The 17,665-nt window shown below is 30.4% G+C and overlaps 2 protein-coding genes across 2 annotated transcripts; both read right to left on the bottom strand.

The window, feature by feature from the left end:
- Positions 1-8,900: 8,900 nt before the first annotated feature.
- Positions 8,901-11,125, bottom strand: LOC129884657 (uncharacterized). Its single transcript, XM_055958944.1, has 3 exons — positions 10,821-11,125; positions 10,149-10,481; positions 8,901-9,364 (listed from the first exon to the last, which is right to left on the bottom strand). The coding sequence occupies exons 1-3, from the start codon at positions 10,927-10,929 to the stop codon at positions 9,045-9,047; spliced, it is 762 nt and encodes a 253-aa protein (XP_055814919.1). The 5' UTR covers positions 10,930-11,125; the 3' UTR covers positions 8,901-9,044.
- A 1,507-nt stretch (positions 11,126-12,632) lies between these two features.
- LOC129886130 (uncharacterized) lies at positions 12,633-15,620 on the bottom strand. The gene is made up of 6 exons (XM_055960682.1): positions 15,339-15,620; positions 13,921-13,990; positions 13,770-13,832; positions 13,403-13,444; positions 13,263-13,319; positions 12,633-13,113 (listed from the first exon to the last, which is right to left on the bottom strand). The coding sequence occupies exons 1-6, from the start codon at positions 15,542-15,544 to the stop codon at positions 13,021-13,023; spliced, it is 531 nt and encodes a 176-aa protein (XP_055816657.1). The 5' UTR covers positions 15,545-15,620; the 3' UTR covers positions 12,633-13,020.
- Positions 15,621-17,665: the final 2,045 nt, after the last annotated feature.

The following is a 17,665-nucleotide window of genomic DNA, read 5'->3' as shown; positions in this document are numbered from 1 at the left end:
TAAGAATTTATGAAATGAAGAGAATATTTCAGAAAGAAGCTCATATATGTGTATAATATAATTTGTTATGACATGCATAATATATGAATGCCACGCTAGTGCCTAGTAACACCCCAACTTTGCAGTAGGGTTTAGGAAATCGAGAGTTTTTTTTTTCAAAAAAAATAATTTTATTTTATAGGATGTTCCCCAAGAATCGAGCGTTATTGAGAATAATGTTGTCTATTTTTTCGTTTACACGTCTATTTAAAAATTTATAAATAAAAATAATTTTATTAAAATACTTTTAAACATGTTTTTAAAATTCATAAATTTATTTACACTTTTTTGAAAAAATTATAAGGATTAAAAAATATAGAAATCACCACTATTAAAAATTGTAAATTTCCGGTAGAGTTTCTGACTGAAACAAGTCAATAATTGACTAGTCGGAATTAAATATTTCCTATAAATTTTGATGAGAATGAGAGTTAATTTTTTTTTTTAAATCCTTTTTTGTCGGTAGGAAATTTCGAGTCATTAAGAATGAACTAGTTCATTATATCAATCTTTTAAATTTTAATCTATTTATAAATATTCAATAGATTTCTTAATATATATATATAATAATTTTTACTGAACCCCCTTACTGCTACATACTGTTTGGTTATGAATCACACTACAAAGTTTGACGTATTTTCTTAGATCATATATGATATATATTGAAAAGTCAATTTCACTATCTTTTTCGCACTAAAAAATATATAGTTAAATTTATGTAAAGTGAATTAAAGGAAAGTAAATCGAATTGATCTTTATAATGAAATAATAATTCGATGTAAGCAATAATCGAATGTCAGTAAGCGTAAGAGCTATAATGAAATAATTAGAACGTAAAATTTGTATTATAATCTGAGTAATGAATTTGATGATAGTCGTAGAAGAGTGAAAGAACAATAAGCTTTTGAAGCTTAAAGAGATTGTAATCATATAATGCTAATCAGAAATTGTGAAACATCTTAATACAATTAATTAAATCGGAAATTGTAGAACCCTTTCATGAACTTAGTTGCATTTACGTACCAATTTTATTCCAAAGATATTACGTACCAATGTTTCTTATCGAACTATCGGTTATACTCGCCACGTATCGCCATATCATTCGTCCACCTACTTAAGACCATTTTTCACCTCATACAAAAGCTAACTACATATTTGCATAAGATATTTATATCAAATCAATCCAAATTACTATTGATTAAACTCGTTACAATACAGATAAGTCATTATTGATATGCGTCCAAATTGGTCTGAACAAAACACATAATGAAATTGTAGAACCCCTCCGTAAATTGAGTTGCATCTAAGTACCAATTTTGTTCCAAAGGTATTACTCAATGTTTCTTATCGAACTACCAGTTATACTTTTCACCTATCGCCACATCATTTATCTACTTACTCAGGCACCTTTTCACCTCACACAAAAGATAACTACTTACCTGCACTTGTTGTTACATCAAACCAATCAAGTAAAAGTCAATGACATATACTCCCCCCCCCCCTCCCGCCTATCCCCCATAATCAAATCTATGTGATTAAAGACAACGAATCATGTAATTATCAAGTAACTTTTATGTTTCATATTTTTTTATATTACACAGTTCACTATTTAAAGTTATAAGATTGGTTATATTGATTTTTATTAACTTATCACTTGGCTTACCATAATCAACATCTCTTCTTAGTAGTATAAAATAGATATACTTATTTTATTTACTCGTAATTTTTTTACTGTATTATAATTACTTTTCGCTAGTTTGAGTATGACTGAAAAAATTGTGTCACATGTCATAAGCAATTGAGGTTTCTTCTCTTTTATTTTCTAAGTTTATATTTAGTTACTTAGCTTTTTATGTTTTAATATTCATTCAATTCGAGAACTTAATTACATGATATGTACAATCTGAGATTCTGCTCATTATAATAAAAAGAGTTTCTTTCATCTAAATGAAAGTCTTGCCCTTCAATTTCTTTACTAGACGGTAATTTATAATTTTTGTTACCTAGTTTTGTCATAGCTATCGCGTTACTCATTGATTAATATCCTTAAATTACTGTGTGACTTTTTAATAACTTCTCACGTTACAAAATATCCTCGCTTATTATTTATTTTTAATATAATATTAATATGTATTTTTCTTATTCCTGAAATTTAGTTTATTTCTAACCTTTTATTCCATTGTTCATAATTATCTTAATTTTAAATTTATCTATTATATTTTATTTTAAATTTTAACTTCGTATTACTACAAAATATAAATAGAGTTATTAATTGGTTGACTATTTATTTTAAATTATAATTTTATATTACCACAAAATATAAATAGAGATACTGATTGACGATTTGTCTACATATATTTTTATAATGGGTAAGTTTTGTGTAACTTGAAATTAGAATTTATAAGTCTTGTTATGCATCATAAAAATGATAAAAACAAATGAAGATAGAAGAAGACTCCAACATAATCTAATCTGTTAAAAGTGGTTATGATTTAAAATTCAAGTTAAACACTTTCACCTTTATCGACTAAATTTTTATCTCATATTTAATTTAAAATTTATTTTTTATTCAAATTCAAAATTATATTAACTTTGTCATAGAAATTAAAAAGAGTTTCATAATGCACGAAAATTTCTTAATATGAATTTTAAAGAAAAAAATAAAAATCATAAATTCAGTTTATGAAAAAAAATTAGTGTAAGTTATGTACATCGTTTTAATTATACTCTAAATTATAATATTAAAAAAATTACACGATATTTTAACATTCATCATTATAACTTATTCGTATGCACCAAAAATATATATTTTGCATAGTCTATTAATTCCTTTTATAATAAGGAACTACTCAAGAAATAATGCGAAATGTCATTTAGTGGTATAAGATAAAAGACATGCAAATCAATAAAAAAATGTCATTCCAAGCAAAATCAAGAATCTAAATGTCTGCAAATCTATTTTATAATCCTTCTAAGAGAGTAGATATGTAATTGATAATATAGTGTTTCTTGAGAAAGTCATCTTTATGCTTTAAAAATATAATAAGATTAAAAAATATGGTAAAAAAAAATTCTTCGTAGAAATAATCTAAATCTCCTTTATATATTTTGAATCTCTATTATATTTTGTTTATTTTTTAAATATTGATTTCAATTTTTTGAGGTATTTATATAAATCAAACCTGGAAAAACTTTAGATTTCTTTGTTACATCTGTGACAAAAGATAAATATAATGTTAATTGTAAATAGTAGAAAATAAATAAATAATTAAGCATGAACAACATGCCTTGACAATTATTCAAAAAAAATTGATGTACGTAACCTATAAAGAACTACTCAAGAATGAATGTAAAAAATACCACTTGTTGGTATAAAATAAAGGACGTGCACGATCAGTAAAATAAAGTTCTTATTCATAAATGTAGATTTCAAGTAAAAATGAAGAAAATAATAAAATATCTAAATGTCTATATGAATGCGATGTAGTACTGCTCCTGAAAGTTGTTTTTCTGCTTAAGATAAATATTTATCACTAAAAAATATATTTTTCTGCTTTCGAATGTATTTATTTTATAAAACAAATAAATAAACTAAATTAGAATAAAAAATATTACTTACTCTAATTGAAGCCCGTATATAGTAGAAAAAAAGTTAGCATGTAATGCAATCATTACTCACCTGTATATAAAAAATGAAAATATTGAATCAAAAAAAGTTTATAGAAAATGAAGAATATAAAGAATGTAGTAAATAAATAGACCAATAAAGCTAATGATCAATAACACTAAAAAGAGATGCAAGTTTAGCATTATAAATCACTTTAGGAGAATAAGAGAGATTAAGAAAATAGAACTCTATTACAATTCAAATTTCATTTAAATTTGAATTCAAATAGCATATCTATTTTTCTAAATAAAGATCTTTTTGGTTATTTTTTTTCTTATTCTTTATTTTTTTAAATACAATGATATTTATTTCTAGGCCATATATCTAAATTGAGAAAAATATTTGAAATATATTCTCCTCCATCTCCCCACCCCCCTAGTACTGCAACTATCTTGTTATATTATTATTATTGCTGCTACTACTATTATTACTGTTATTATTAATAATAATAATATAACTCTTGCTATTATTACTATTGCTATTTTTAATTATTATCATCGTCATAATTTGTATTTTAATATTTTGTTTTTAAATTTGATATTTAAATTAAATATATTTAAATGTATTTTACAATATTTGAAAATGATATATCATGAAATAGTAAAGTTCATTTAGAATTTTTATGCTATGAATTTCTATTTTTAAGCTAATCAAAAAAAATCTTTCATTTAAATTTGAATTTAAATATCATATCAGTTTTTTTGAATGAAGAGATTTTTGTTATTCTTCCTTATCTTTGATTTTTTAAAATACAATGATATTTTTTCTTTAAGTTATATATTTAAATTGAAAGAAATATTTCAAAATATTTCCTGCCACCCTCCCCCCCCCCTATTTCTCTTTTTCCTCATTTATCTCCTTTTTATTCTTTTTTTTATTAGTTTGTTATTTTTCTAACTTTTAAATTATTATTATTATTATTATTATTATTATTAATATTAGTCTTACTATTATTACTATTGCTATTACTAATTATTATTGTTCTTGCTATAATTATTATTATCATTATTATTATTAGTAGTAGTAGTAGTGGTATTTTTATATTTTTATCTTTTAATTTAATATATAAATTAAATATATTTAAATTTATTTTACAATATCTAAAAATGATAAGTTTATAAAATAGTAATAGTTCATTTAGAATTTTTCTGCCTACGGATTTCTATTTTTAAGTTAATAAAAAATATATTTCTTTTTAAAAATCTAATGTATTTTTAAATTTGAAATTCAAAATTTTTTATTGCAATATTTATTAACTTTGTCTTAAAATTATCAAGTGACTTTTCAATAACTTGCCACTTGACTTAACCACATTGCAAATTACTCTTCTTTATTATATATATAGATATTGCAAACTACTCTCCTTTATTATATATATAGATATGTACTTCGTAGTAACTGATAGCACTACGAATGGACTCCCGTTTATATTTTTTTCTCCTTGATGATACCCATGAATTTAGTTTCTATTTTTTTCTCTCTATTTTGTTTTTTTGTTGTTGAAATGTTATGTACAACAGTACAGTTAAAACGTGATTTAGAGTCCGTTTGGATTGACTTTAAGTTGGTCAAAACCAACTTAAAGCCCCTTTTCAGCTTTTGGACCTGTTTGCCTAATGCTAACTTTAAGCCAGAAATTCTTAAAGTCAGTCAAAAATGAAAAGTTAGGATTCCTAACTTTTTTTTTGTTAAGTGCTTAAAGTCATTTTCTTTGACCATGGAAATTACTTTTATATCCCTTATATTTTAACTAAATTCTCAAACTACCCTTTTTATTCTTTTAACCCAAAAATTCACATAATTTTCCTCATTTAAGCACTTTTATCCAAACATTCAACTGCTTATTTATAAAAATAACTTTCAGCACTTTAAATTTCTAAAAGCACTTCATACATAAAAGTTATTTTTTTAAGCCCATCCAAACGGGCTCTTAATACTTTTTAATTGAGATTGCATGATTGTAGGATCCATGTTACGCACTCCTTCGTCTTATATTAGTTGATCATTATATTAAAAATAATTATTTTATATTAATTGTCAATCTTATTAAATTAAGAAAACATTAATTGATTTTTTTTATATCACCCTTATAATTTTTTTTAAAGTGTTTATATTTATTTGTAAAGTTCTAATTTATTTTTTTTAAGAAGTGAATTAATATAAATATTTTTTTATTTATGATTTCTTTTTAAGTACAGAGGAGTATTAAATTGGAAGGGAGCCACATCCATAATTTTCTTGGTTGGGAGTTGCGGGTCTATTGGCCGAGCTGAAAGCCAGAATTTGTATTTTTAATTTGCCGATGCAAACCAAACATGTGTTGAGCTGTCCCGATTCTGTTGTGGGACGACCATTTGGTATTCGTATATGCGCCCTCTATTTCATATTAAGTGGGCAATATATACATATTAAGAGAAATATTTAAGTAAATAATTTGAATCGTACTTTTTATTATTGTTCTTTGTAAAATCATGAATATAACTTTACAAGTAATGTGATTTATCTTCTAGAAAATATAAAACTTCAATAAATGAAAAGGTAACTATGAAAAAAGTTTCAAACATCTATCTTGAACTTTAAACAATTCAATTATTTTGAATAATGAAAAATCCCTCAAAAATTCACTTATTATGGAATGAAGGGAGCATATGATTTTGATTCATTTTCATTTTATGAGTTAGTTTTAATTAAATTAGATTCGAAAGAATTAGATTCAAAATCTCTTTCTTATCATGTATAATGTATTACAAAAGTCAATATCCTCAAAAAAAAAATTACTCGACTTGGATCCTTATATTATGTTATATTTTTGGACGCGCAGGAGAGGGAGGGGGTTGTTGAATTATCCCACCTCAATTCACGAGAGATCGAAAATTAATCTCTTTATATAATTTTGAACGATCATTCTTTCATGAATTGACTTTTTAGATTGAGTTAGGCTAAAATACACTTTTTAAATACTTGACAAGTTAGGCAAACGTTTGTTTTTTTGCGTGGAAATAACAGTGTGTGTCCCATGAATAGACTGCATTAACAAATAGTTTGGCTAGCTGTTCCCGCCCACTCGTTTTGATATTTTGTTGAGGTCCACTTTAGACCTTTTGCTCTTAATTATATTTGCATGCACGATTAAAGATAACGGTCATCTTTCAATGTTTATACTGACTTTGTATTGATGAAAGGCCATATATACCTCTCAAGGCACATCACCTCATCATTACAACCTAAGTTTGACTATTTTGTGCTAGTGGTGACAAATTTGGAGCTTATGGTGTATGTATACTGTATAATAGAGTACTAGGCCCACATTTTCTTTTTCGGGTAGCGCTAAAATAAATAAAAAAATTTGCAGCAATTATTTGAAAGAAATAATATAATTATTTTGTTGCTATGTTATATTTAGCGACGAAAATAAATATGAATATTTATAATCAACACTCAATATAAATATCTCTAAAGCATTTAATGATTTTGAATTTTATGGCATTAATTCGATTATCACTCAATATTTTTGCAACAATAAAGAAAAATCTATTAATACTAAATGACTCTTATGTTTCAGTGCACGAAAATAGATTCAGTAAGAATGAATATGATGTTACTCGTAAGTTGGAAGAGGTAAATATTTAGCCCTCCCAAGTCTTAATAATGTACTCCTCCTTAATTTCTTCCAACGTAATAGGTACTAATAAATATTCATATAATACAAAATCTCAATTACTTCAATGGCTCTACAAAAAGTGAAGGGTTTTTCTTCTTTTCTTATATATTCGTCTATTCATTTTCACGAATGATCTACATTCGAAAAAGGAATTAAGAAAAACGAAGAGTGGGATCTCCAAAGTGTAATATTAAAATTATATCTTCATAAGTATTTATTCCAGCGTCACATCACAAAAATAATAGAGGCAATTAGTAGATGAACCACCATATGCCCACCCACCTTATTACTATTTCTGTATCATTTATTTCTCGCCATTTTCTTAATTAATTAATATCCTTCCTTTGGTAAAGATCATATATCAGATTTCTACAAATGTTAACCAAACTACTGTAGTTATTTCAATCCCCAAAATTAAGTAGACGCATTTTCTTAAAATGAAAATTTTGATCTTGATGGCTCTTTGCTTTTTCGAAAGTGTTGACCCAAAAAACATCAAGAGAAATAAACATTTGGTGGCCCTTCGCTTTTTTTTGGCCTATGTTTATAGTAAGCCCTCTAATGAACCGAAAAAACAGTTTGTTTTAAAAAGAATAGTTTTTCCCTCTAATTTTTTGAAAAACACCTTTGAGAAAAATACACTTAGTTTGAAAAAAACTTAATCAAACACTAATTGTTGCTCAAAGGTGTTTTTAAAATTTATTGATCAACACAAATTGTTTCTCGCCTCACCAAAAATAATTTTTTGAAAATCACTTTTCAAAATGAACAAATGTTGAAGTTTGATCTTGTCCAATTTTCAACTTCTATTACCATCAATCCTAGTGCTCAAAAAAATTCTAGATCTAAATTTGAAAGGTTTAGAATACCCAAAAATAGGGAGGAGTCAAACTAAATTATGACAATAGTCAATAAAGAACAAGGGAACTAGACCTGGCCTTAAGGAGAAGGAATCAAGGGGACTAAACGGTAAGCCCATCCCATCACATGGTCTTAGTGAGCTGGGCCTTCGTGGGACGGAAAGGGAGTCTTACTGAGATTTTTGTTCAAAATTCATATTAATTTAAATATTTAAGCACAGAATTTTTTTATTTTATAAAAAAAGATGATAGTGTTATATAAGACTTGTAAAAAATTAATAAGTTGTTGAAATGATTCCCGATCATCCTGGACAATTTGACCAAATTGGATTAACATTATGTGAATTAAATATCATTTGAATTGACTTTTTTGGTGCCTTAGATTGTGTGTACTGAAGTGGTGTTAATTTTCTCTTAGCTACTCTGCTCTTTTCTTGTTTTACGCTTGGGTATTTCTTAAAATTCCTTGTGAAAAATGAATATTCCTATTGATATTGAATGAAACCAAATGACACCCGGGGAATGATTCTGACAACGACATTCTACGACGATGGATGGAGAGGAGGTGAGTTTCAAACTGTGTGCTATTAATTGTCTGTTTCTACTATATATATCAAGTTGCTTTATTAATTGTTTATTACACACATATATATGTATAAAACTAACTAAACCATGCATAAACAAGTGACTCTTTATAATACAAGTAACAAATGTATCTATCAAATCGTCAACAGAGATAATTGTGATAGATATACATATTGCGATAACGTGTATATCACATTTATTAATTAAGAGCACAACACAATATATAATCAACTTAATATTGAGAAGGAGAAGGAGCTGCATCAGAAATTGGATCGTCACTGCCGACGGAAGGAGCAGCTGCGTCAGGAACTGGATCGTCACTGCCGACTGGAGCAGCTGCATCAGGAATTGGATCGTTACTGCCGACGGAAGGAGCAGCTGCATCAGGAACTGGATCACTGCCGAATGGAGGATCTGCGGAAGAAACTGGACCAGTAGAACTGCCGCCAGAAACGACCGGAGCAGCAGCACCTGAACTTAGGGACGCCGACTGAGACATTCCACGGCGTGGACGACTTTTCTGAGACGAGCACATTTCCGGCAAAGATAATCCTGCACATATGTATTTTACTATTATAGGATATCAATATGAATACCTAACTCATATAAATTAAACTTGTACTATATATCAAATAAAACATAGAGGCCTAGCTAGTGTACATAGCTTTGTCAAATGCCTTCTGAATACATCCTTATTATGTACTTTAATTATAATGGAATTTGTTGAAAAATGACAAAAGTCCCACATTCTCTCCCTCTGAGCTAGCTTTTGAGATATTAGTTAGGCTCAAAACCTAATTTAACAAAATTATATTGTCAAATTATAAATTATATCTACTACATTAATAAGAAATAATCTTGTGAAGGTTTTAAATGATCACTAGGTGTTTTGGCCATGACTTCACTTGCAAATAAACTTTGCAAGTTGAAATTTAGCCAAAAATATTCGAAAAATACTGATTTTGACAATTGGTGTATTTGAAGAGTACTAGTTCAAATGTACTGATTTTCACTCTCAAAATTTTATTTTTATTTTTATTTTAAAAGAAAAAATCATGCCCAAGCACAACTTCAACTTCTAGTAATTTTTTTCCCAGCTCACTTTCAAATAAAGAAACAGATGAAGAAACACACAAATTGGTCATCTCGGCCTTTTATAATCTCACATCCAATTGTGTTAGCATTAAAGGTGATAAAATAAAATTGTCTAGTCACGACTTGATAATGTGATTTTTTTTTTTGCACTGTCATTGTCAGTACTTAAAAGTTAAATTATTTTGGGAAAAGATTGTCCATTGAACTAAGAGGCTCGAAAATAGGACAGGAATCAAATTACCTTCAGCAGAAGCGACATTGGAATAAAGATCAACAATGTTGGGGCAATTGTTGTAACAGTCATGTGAACAGAGTTTGGCAATGAATTTAGAATCAAGAAGGGAGTCTGAAGAGAGGCCAAGAGATTGCCTATCAACTCCACATGCACCAACACATTCATCTCTCTCTATATATTCCTGCAACATTTTATTACTTGCAAACGCTTCTGAAGTCTGGCACTCAACTTCAAAATTTCCTTCATCAGACGGCCGACTCTCCAGCACACACCTCTTTCCATCCGACGCAATGGAAAGCGCACACATTTCCACTGGTAATTCCTCGCATATCAACTCACCTGAAAGATAACTCGAAACAAAAAAGAAATATTACAACTTGAAATTAACACTACTAAAGTTATAATTATTCCATCCGTTTCAATTTTTTGTTTGGTTTAACTTGACATGTACGGAGTTTAAGAAAGTAAGGAAGACTTTTGAATTTTGTAATTTTAAACAAAAGATATGTAGAATGTACCAAAATATCTGTTAAATCTTATGATTTTAAACATGTCATGTGAAAAGTTAAAATTAAAGAGTTTCCAAAAAGAAAAGAGACAATATTTTTTAAACAGACGAAGAGCAAGACAAACAAATTGAAATGATTAAGGATGAAGAAGAAATTAAAGTTATATCACCAAGAGCTCCTTGGAGGAAGAGGGATAAAGCAAGGAAGAGTATGAACTTCATATTGATTAATTCCAAAAAAGGATTTGATGAAGGAAGAGATAGTGATTGTGTTTGCATTGAGGGGAATATAATTCTGAAGGTGAGAGTTTATATAGAGCTTCTAGGGTCAAAACAAACAATTCTTTAATCCCAGGAGGTCAAAATAAACTCTTTTTTTATGGCAGAGGTCAAAATAAATTGGAAGGGAGAGCTTGTAGTCAACTGCTTTTCCAAATAATCTGGACCAATTCACCTCACAAAACTAACCATGCCCAAAAGAAAAGGTAACAAGTTCTTGTCATGTAATAAGTTGATTAAATTGTTTTACTATTACAAGATTGCATGAAAAATGTGAACTTGCTGGCAGATTGTCATTGTCTATGGAAAGTACAAAGAGGAGCTTAGGTAGAGACTACGTTTAGTTCAAGATAAACAAACCGTAACACCGTTCCTTGCTGGCAGTTTGTCTTTTGTACTAGGTGGAGCTCGAACAGGAGAGACAGCTTACGTTTACACAAAAAAGAAGACGACTAGTACCAAGTTTGTTTCTTCTAATTTTAGTAAGTTTAATTTTTCTTCTTTAGTTGTTTGTATGTATTAATGCTGAAACATAATGAGCTCCTTTCGTCATTTCAAGTAGTGCCAATATTTGGTTGATGAGCGTTGCGCAGTGGAATTTTGGTGTTTTATGTGTGGTGAGACTGAGTATTCATTTCACATGTATTCTGTTTAGGAAGAAAAAGTTAACCTTCAGCAAACCTTAATTTTGGCACAATACCCTTAAATTTCTGTTAAGCAAGTATACTTCTCTCTAGATGAGTAATAGGAGGAGTCAGGGACAAAATCACCAGAAGTAGTACGAATAACAAGTTTCAAACGTTATAATACAGCAATGACTGATGCAGCTCTTAGGCAACAGGTTCATCCGAATGCCTGAAAATCCACTAAACTTTCAATAAATATTAAATCAAATAAACCCATAATTATAATTTTAAAAGAACAATAAGCTCAATACTAAAAACCTTAAAGACAGATCCATCAAGATTAAATCTTGAATCTTTCAAATATCAAGGAATCTTCGATAGAATGTGGTATATAGATAGAATTACCATGACTAAGAAAGAACAATCTACTACATAGATTATGGCTTAGGTAGTTTACAGCTTATCCATGTCAATGCGTATACTTACATTATTTTAGTTTTAAGAAAATCCTTTTGAAATAATATGATCAGTCAAAGACAGACTCGCAATGGTACCTTCAATTCATTCTTGATTTCTTGTACTGCAGTAACTAGTGTATGCACATCTAAAATCTCCAGAATCCTCAGTCTAATTCAAAGATAAACTTCGTACAACAAGAACAGATGAAGCTAATATAACATCACAGGAGATGGCACATATCTAATTAGCCATAGCAATAGAGGGAGTGAAATGGGAAGGGGTTAGACATGAGTGGCTGCAGTAAACAATCCGAACAAGAATGACCAACCCTAACTGGCTGTCTAGTAATGCATTGACCACATCGTCCAAAATGACCATTATCCTTAAACATAAGAGATCGTAGGGAAAATCTGAAATCAAGCAAGCAGGTTAGGAGGAAATTCAATTGACATCCCACATGAAAGTGCCTTACTCACTAAGCAAGCCAAAAAAGGCAAACAGATTTAACAGCACAAGTTATATTTCGATCACCTAATTACATTTGGTAAAACAAGAGGTAATTTGTACTAGTCAAATTATTGTTTATAAGCCTATATCGAAAATTGAGACATGGTCAGCTATTAAATAAGTTGCCTGTAATTAGACAAAGTTCAGTTTGTAAGTTTGTTCTCCTCAGAAACCAAGGGGTGGTTTCCTCCCATATAAGTCAGTAATGATCATCCAAAACATTTCATAATTTAACATTACAGTGTATGGTATTGCAAAACCATACATTAGAGCTTAATTTCAAAGTGCTTTCACTAACTTCCCACACTGGTAGCAGAAGAAATGCAGAAGCATGGTATTGAACTAAAACTGGAGGTTGGATTCAACCAACGCTCATCACCAAGAAAGGCAAAATGATCCAAGTTCTGTATACAATGAGAACGCTGATACTTGAAGATATATTGCTTCAACATTTGCCTGAACGTGCAGGAAACTTACACCAACTTTTAGGCTTCAATAATCAATCATAACTTGCATTCAGGAATTTGAGTAATTCATTTCTTTTACTCTCTGCTTCCTTATCCTCCTTTGTCTTGTCTAGCTTCAAGAGAATCTACAAATTAAGAACATTTAACCACTAACATTCCACAACAAGAAACAAAAGTAACACAGCTTTAACACCACCCATGTTTCAAGGCAATTGATACACAAGCTAAAGGTAACTAACTCTAGTAGCAATGTTTCCAAGAAAGATGAGCATACCTTTTTTCCAGAGACAGCACTCCGACGGACTCCATCATCCTTGTCACGCCCCAAAAACTGAATTTGGTAGATTACAATATGAAAAAAAAGAACGGAGAAAAATTCTGAAGGACCAAAAATTAAGTAGGAAAAAGTAAAACCTTAGAGAGCTGCACAGGGCCACTACTTTCCACCTGCTGCTTCTGTATATGGCTCGCATTGCCACCATAATCCACAAGAAAGTAACAAAACCATGCAAGTCATCGAGCACCCAGTCATCATGTCACAGACCACAGCTCCAAATTCGAAGAGCCAAAAATAAACAGGCAGAAAAAAACTATAAGCATCTCATACTTTAACAAAGTGCATTTACTCCGAACAACTGAAATCTAAAAAGTTCATATGGACTATGAAACTGTACGCTTAAAGTTTTATATGCCAGTGTAATTGTGTAAACCATTAGAACATAAAATGCAGAAGTAGTTCAGCATCATATATGAAGACATGATCACGAGAACAAAAACCTACCTCTTTAATTTTATGCTTACGACGTTTTTGCCGGTGAATTTTCCCTTTCTCTTTATCCTTCTTCTAAAAACACAAGAAGCTGGTAATATGTCAATGTTCAAGCAAAACATGTAACTGAATGAATAAAAACCAGATCTTCTCAAGCAACCACCTTTGTGGCTCTATCTTTCTGTATGTGTCTTTTTGAGCTGTTGACTGCTTCACGTTCACTGCCTGAAGAACTGTCGTCAAAAGAGTTGTAAGTAGGTGGTTACAAGGAAAACGGAAGCACCCAACCAATTTAGAAACACTTAAGACCTCCCATTAACAGCAGGCTAGAATCAATAAGCACTTTGTGGAACAGATGGACATAGCATTTACATGCAGTCGTCAATGGTGGAACCAGAAATTTTATTAAGGGGTGTCACAATTTTTTTAAAAAAAGTAGATACACAGAGAAAATAAAGGGAGTCAACATATAGTATATATACATAATTGACCTAGCTAAACAATGTAATTTTCCGGCTTAGGGGTGTCATTTGATATCTCTTAAGGTGGCTCCACCACTGCATGCAGTGACTAAGATAGCAAGGAGGAGTCTTCCAGAACATAACACATTTGAAAATTGACATATTCATGGGTTAAACAGTTTTCTAAAAATAGCACCCTTAGGTTTTACGGTTTCTAGGAGTATTTTACCCTTTAGGGGTCGTTTAGTGCAAAACAAAGCTATCCTAATTATAATCCCGGGATTTTGGTATAGAGTTTTTCCTGGTTTTAGCTAATACTCATAACCGAACACGAAACAAATTTCATCTCAAATTTTATCAGATAACCCCCTTCAATCCCTATATCCAAACAGCTCATAAGAGAACTATACATCTCCAATAAAATATATTTGTATTAGCGTAATATTGGCATGGAGCATGAGATGAGTGTAATGGAGTAAAATGATCAGTGATGATTCTCATATAGATGAAGACACAACTAGTTTGAGACAAGCAAAGTTGTTATTGCTGCTTGATTTATCACTAACATCATTGCAAGATGTAATTCGGAAAATTTCTTCCTCTTGGTTGAAAAAATAGATGACACTATTGCAAGATGTTGTTTAAGCTTTTCCAAATTGCAAGCCAACTTGCCTACAAGTAGTCACCAAAAAACTTTCCTAACTTGAATAGAAAAAATCAAGGTATTTTTCAAACATTACATTACCCTAAAAGAACACTTCTTGGCCAGATTATAACTTATTACTTGTCTGGCTCATAATACCCAGCTTTCGGCAATTAACAGTGACTTGAAAGGTATTAGTTAAGGCGCTAGGGAACACCTCACTATCTATTTATATTGACAAGGTGACAAATATGACAAATATGTTGGTGAAGAATACTGCAGTTCCAATACTTATTAGGCTTAGAAAACTGATTTCAACATAAGCAAATAATTTGAAGCAATCATTTGAAATAACTCGTATCTAACTAGCATTGACTCTTAGATTAATTTACACGACTAATTAACCCTAGGTTTATAAAGCAATATCGTCAAATACCTAAACCAATCTCCATGAAAACAAATTAAACATAATTAGACCTGTAATCTTCGGATGATGAGGAAGAAGAATAGCTGTCGGACGATGAATGACGGCTACGGCGACGTTTGGTGCGAGAGCGACTCTTCTTGCGAACCTTGAGAGAGTCCTTATCTTTGTCTTTTCGGTAGCGCCGATGACGCTTACGGTCACGGTGAGCAGAAGACGATGAAGACTCCGATGCCGATGAGGACGAAGAGGCGGCCATGGAGATCGGCCGATGAATTGAGAGCTTTTTTTTCCCCCTTTGTGAAGAGACAAAGTGATGCAAGTTGTATGCGACCTTTCTATGGATTTTACGTTTTTCGGAAGGGTAATCTTGGTATTATGCTAGTATTTCCAATCAATAAAAGTACCCCCTAAACTTCGAACCTATGGCTTGTTTGGCAAAGGTTTTTGGCGTTTTTCTTTGAAAAGAAAACTACTCTATTACATGAGAGATTGGGAGAGGGTGTTTGGATCAACTTTTAAAAATAATTATGGCTTTTAGTTTATTTATAAAAAAATATTGGTCTAAACGTAAATGTTTAAAAGTATTTTTTTTTAAACATCACCAAAATAAAATTAAATTAAAAGCACTTAAAATAACTCGATCCAAATGTATGTTAAATAAAGAGGCAGATCCAGGATTTGAAATCTCTGGGTTCGATTAAATCAATTTTAAGCTTCAGATCAAATCATTCGTCTTTTCGATCTATATGAAAAATCGATTAATAAAATATGAATAGTAATAAAATGACAATTTATTATATATATATATAGGCGAAACTCATCGGTGGCCCCCTAAAGTTGGCACCAACTTTCACTTAGACCCCTCAACTAGGCTTTGTTCATTTTAGACACCTCAAGTAAGGCTCTGATGTGTCATTTTGACACTTTTTTGACAATCACCAAAATATATTAAGTGTGTGTAATGCATTCGCCTGACGTATCAAAATCAGCAAATTAAATAAATACACGTGGCATATATATATATCAAAAATAATTATCAAATAATGACTTTTGAATAGAAAAGTTGATCAATAATTTGATGACACGTGGCATTTTTAAATTCAAATAATAATATTTTTTAAAAATAAAAATTAACAACTATTACCGCCCACCTCCCACCCTATCAGTGGTCTTCCAACACCACCCACCCCGCCGTCGTCTTCTTCAACCCCACCCACCCCAACCCCAACCCCTCCCCCACTCCACCGGATCTTCTTCTCCTCCAATTCCAGATCTTTATGGAGAAGATGAACCATGGTGTAAGAGAGAGATTTGAGGATGTGGTTCGAAATCACGGGAAAAAAATTAACTTTTTAGGAATCATTTTGAAATAGTCTTACGAATGCTATGGAAACTTACAGTTGGCTCCTCTGTAAGTAAAGAATGAAGTAAAGTAAAAAATATTACCTTTAAGCTGCAAATCCTTGAATTTTAGCCAAATGGGGTTTCTCTATTATGCTTCTGAAACTTCAAAAGAAAAATTAATCAAAACTATTTGTAATAAAATGAAGAAGAACAAAAAAAAACTAAAAAAAACATTCTGTATGCGCTTAAAATGGGTGCAGCACATGTAATGTGCCAAGTCAGCACAAAGTGTCAAAATGACACATCAGAGCCTTACTTGAGGTGTCTAAAATGAACAAAGCCTAGTTGAGGTGTCTAAGTAAAAGTTGATGCCAACTTTAGGGGGCCACCGATGGGTTTCGCCATATATATATATATATATATATACTACAAATTCACTCCCCACATTTGACTGAGATCATGAACTAAATAAGGTTAAAACTTTCAATTATATTACTAATATCATAAAAATCCATCACTCATTTACAATTGTCTTCGAATTTTCATATTATGAAAATGATTAATTATGACATCATCACTTACATTTGCAAATACATCACGCTCTATGTAACACACTATACAATTATTTAAATATTGATCACTAATGTTATTCCGCACTTCATTTTTTATGTGCTTCATGGATGAGAATACTCTCTCCATAGTTGGCGCAACAACATTTAAAATTAGAGTCAACTTCACAAGAAAATAAGTGTCCACAAGCTTTGCCTCAACCGATATCTTTGCCAAATCACAAATTTCTTGCAAGTTGGAGAAGAAGGCAGATATGATTTTCAATTTGAAAAGAAAAAAAAGGGACAGTTCGGTGCACTAAAGCTCTCGCTATGAGTAAGATTCGGGAAAAAACAACTTTTAGCAGTAATAAATATGCACATTAACAAAGAGTGCTAAATGTTTTATCCACATTAGTTAATTGTTTGGATTCAATGTCACTAAAGGCTTTAGGGACATTTACAGAATGCTAAAATATAATTAT

Source organism: Solanum dulcamara, chromosome 4, assembly GCF_947179165.1.
Source record: "Solanum dulcamara chromosome 4, daSolDulc1.2, whole genome shotgun sequence".
Lineage (NCBI taxonomy): Eukaryota > Viridiplantae > Streptophyta > Magnoliopsida > Solanales > Solanaceae > Solanum > Solanum dulcamara.
This window is presented reverse-complemented; position numbering and strand designations above follow the sequence as displayed.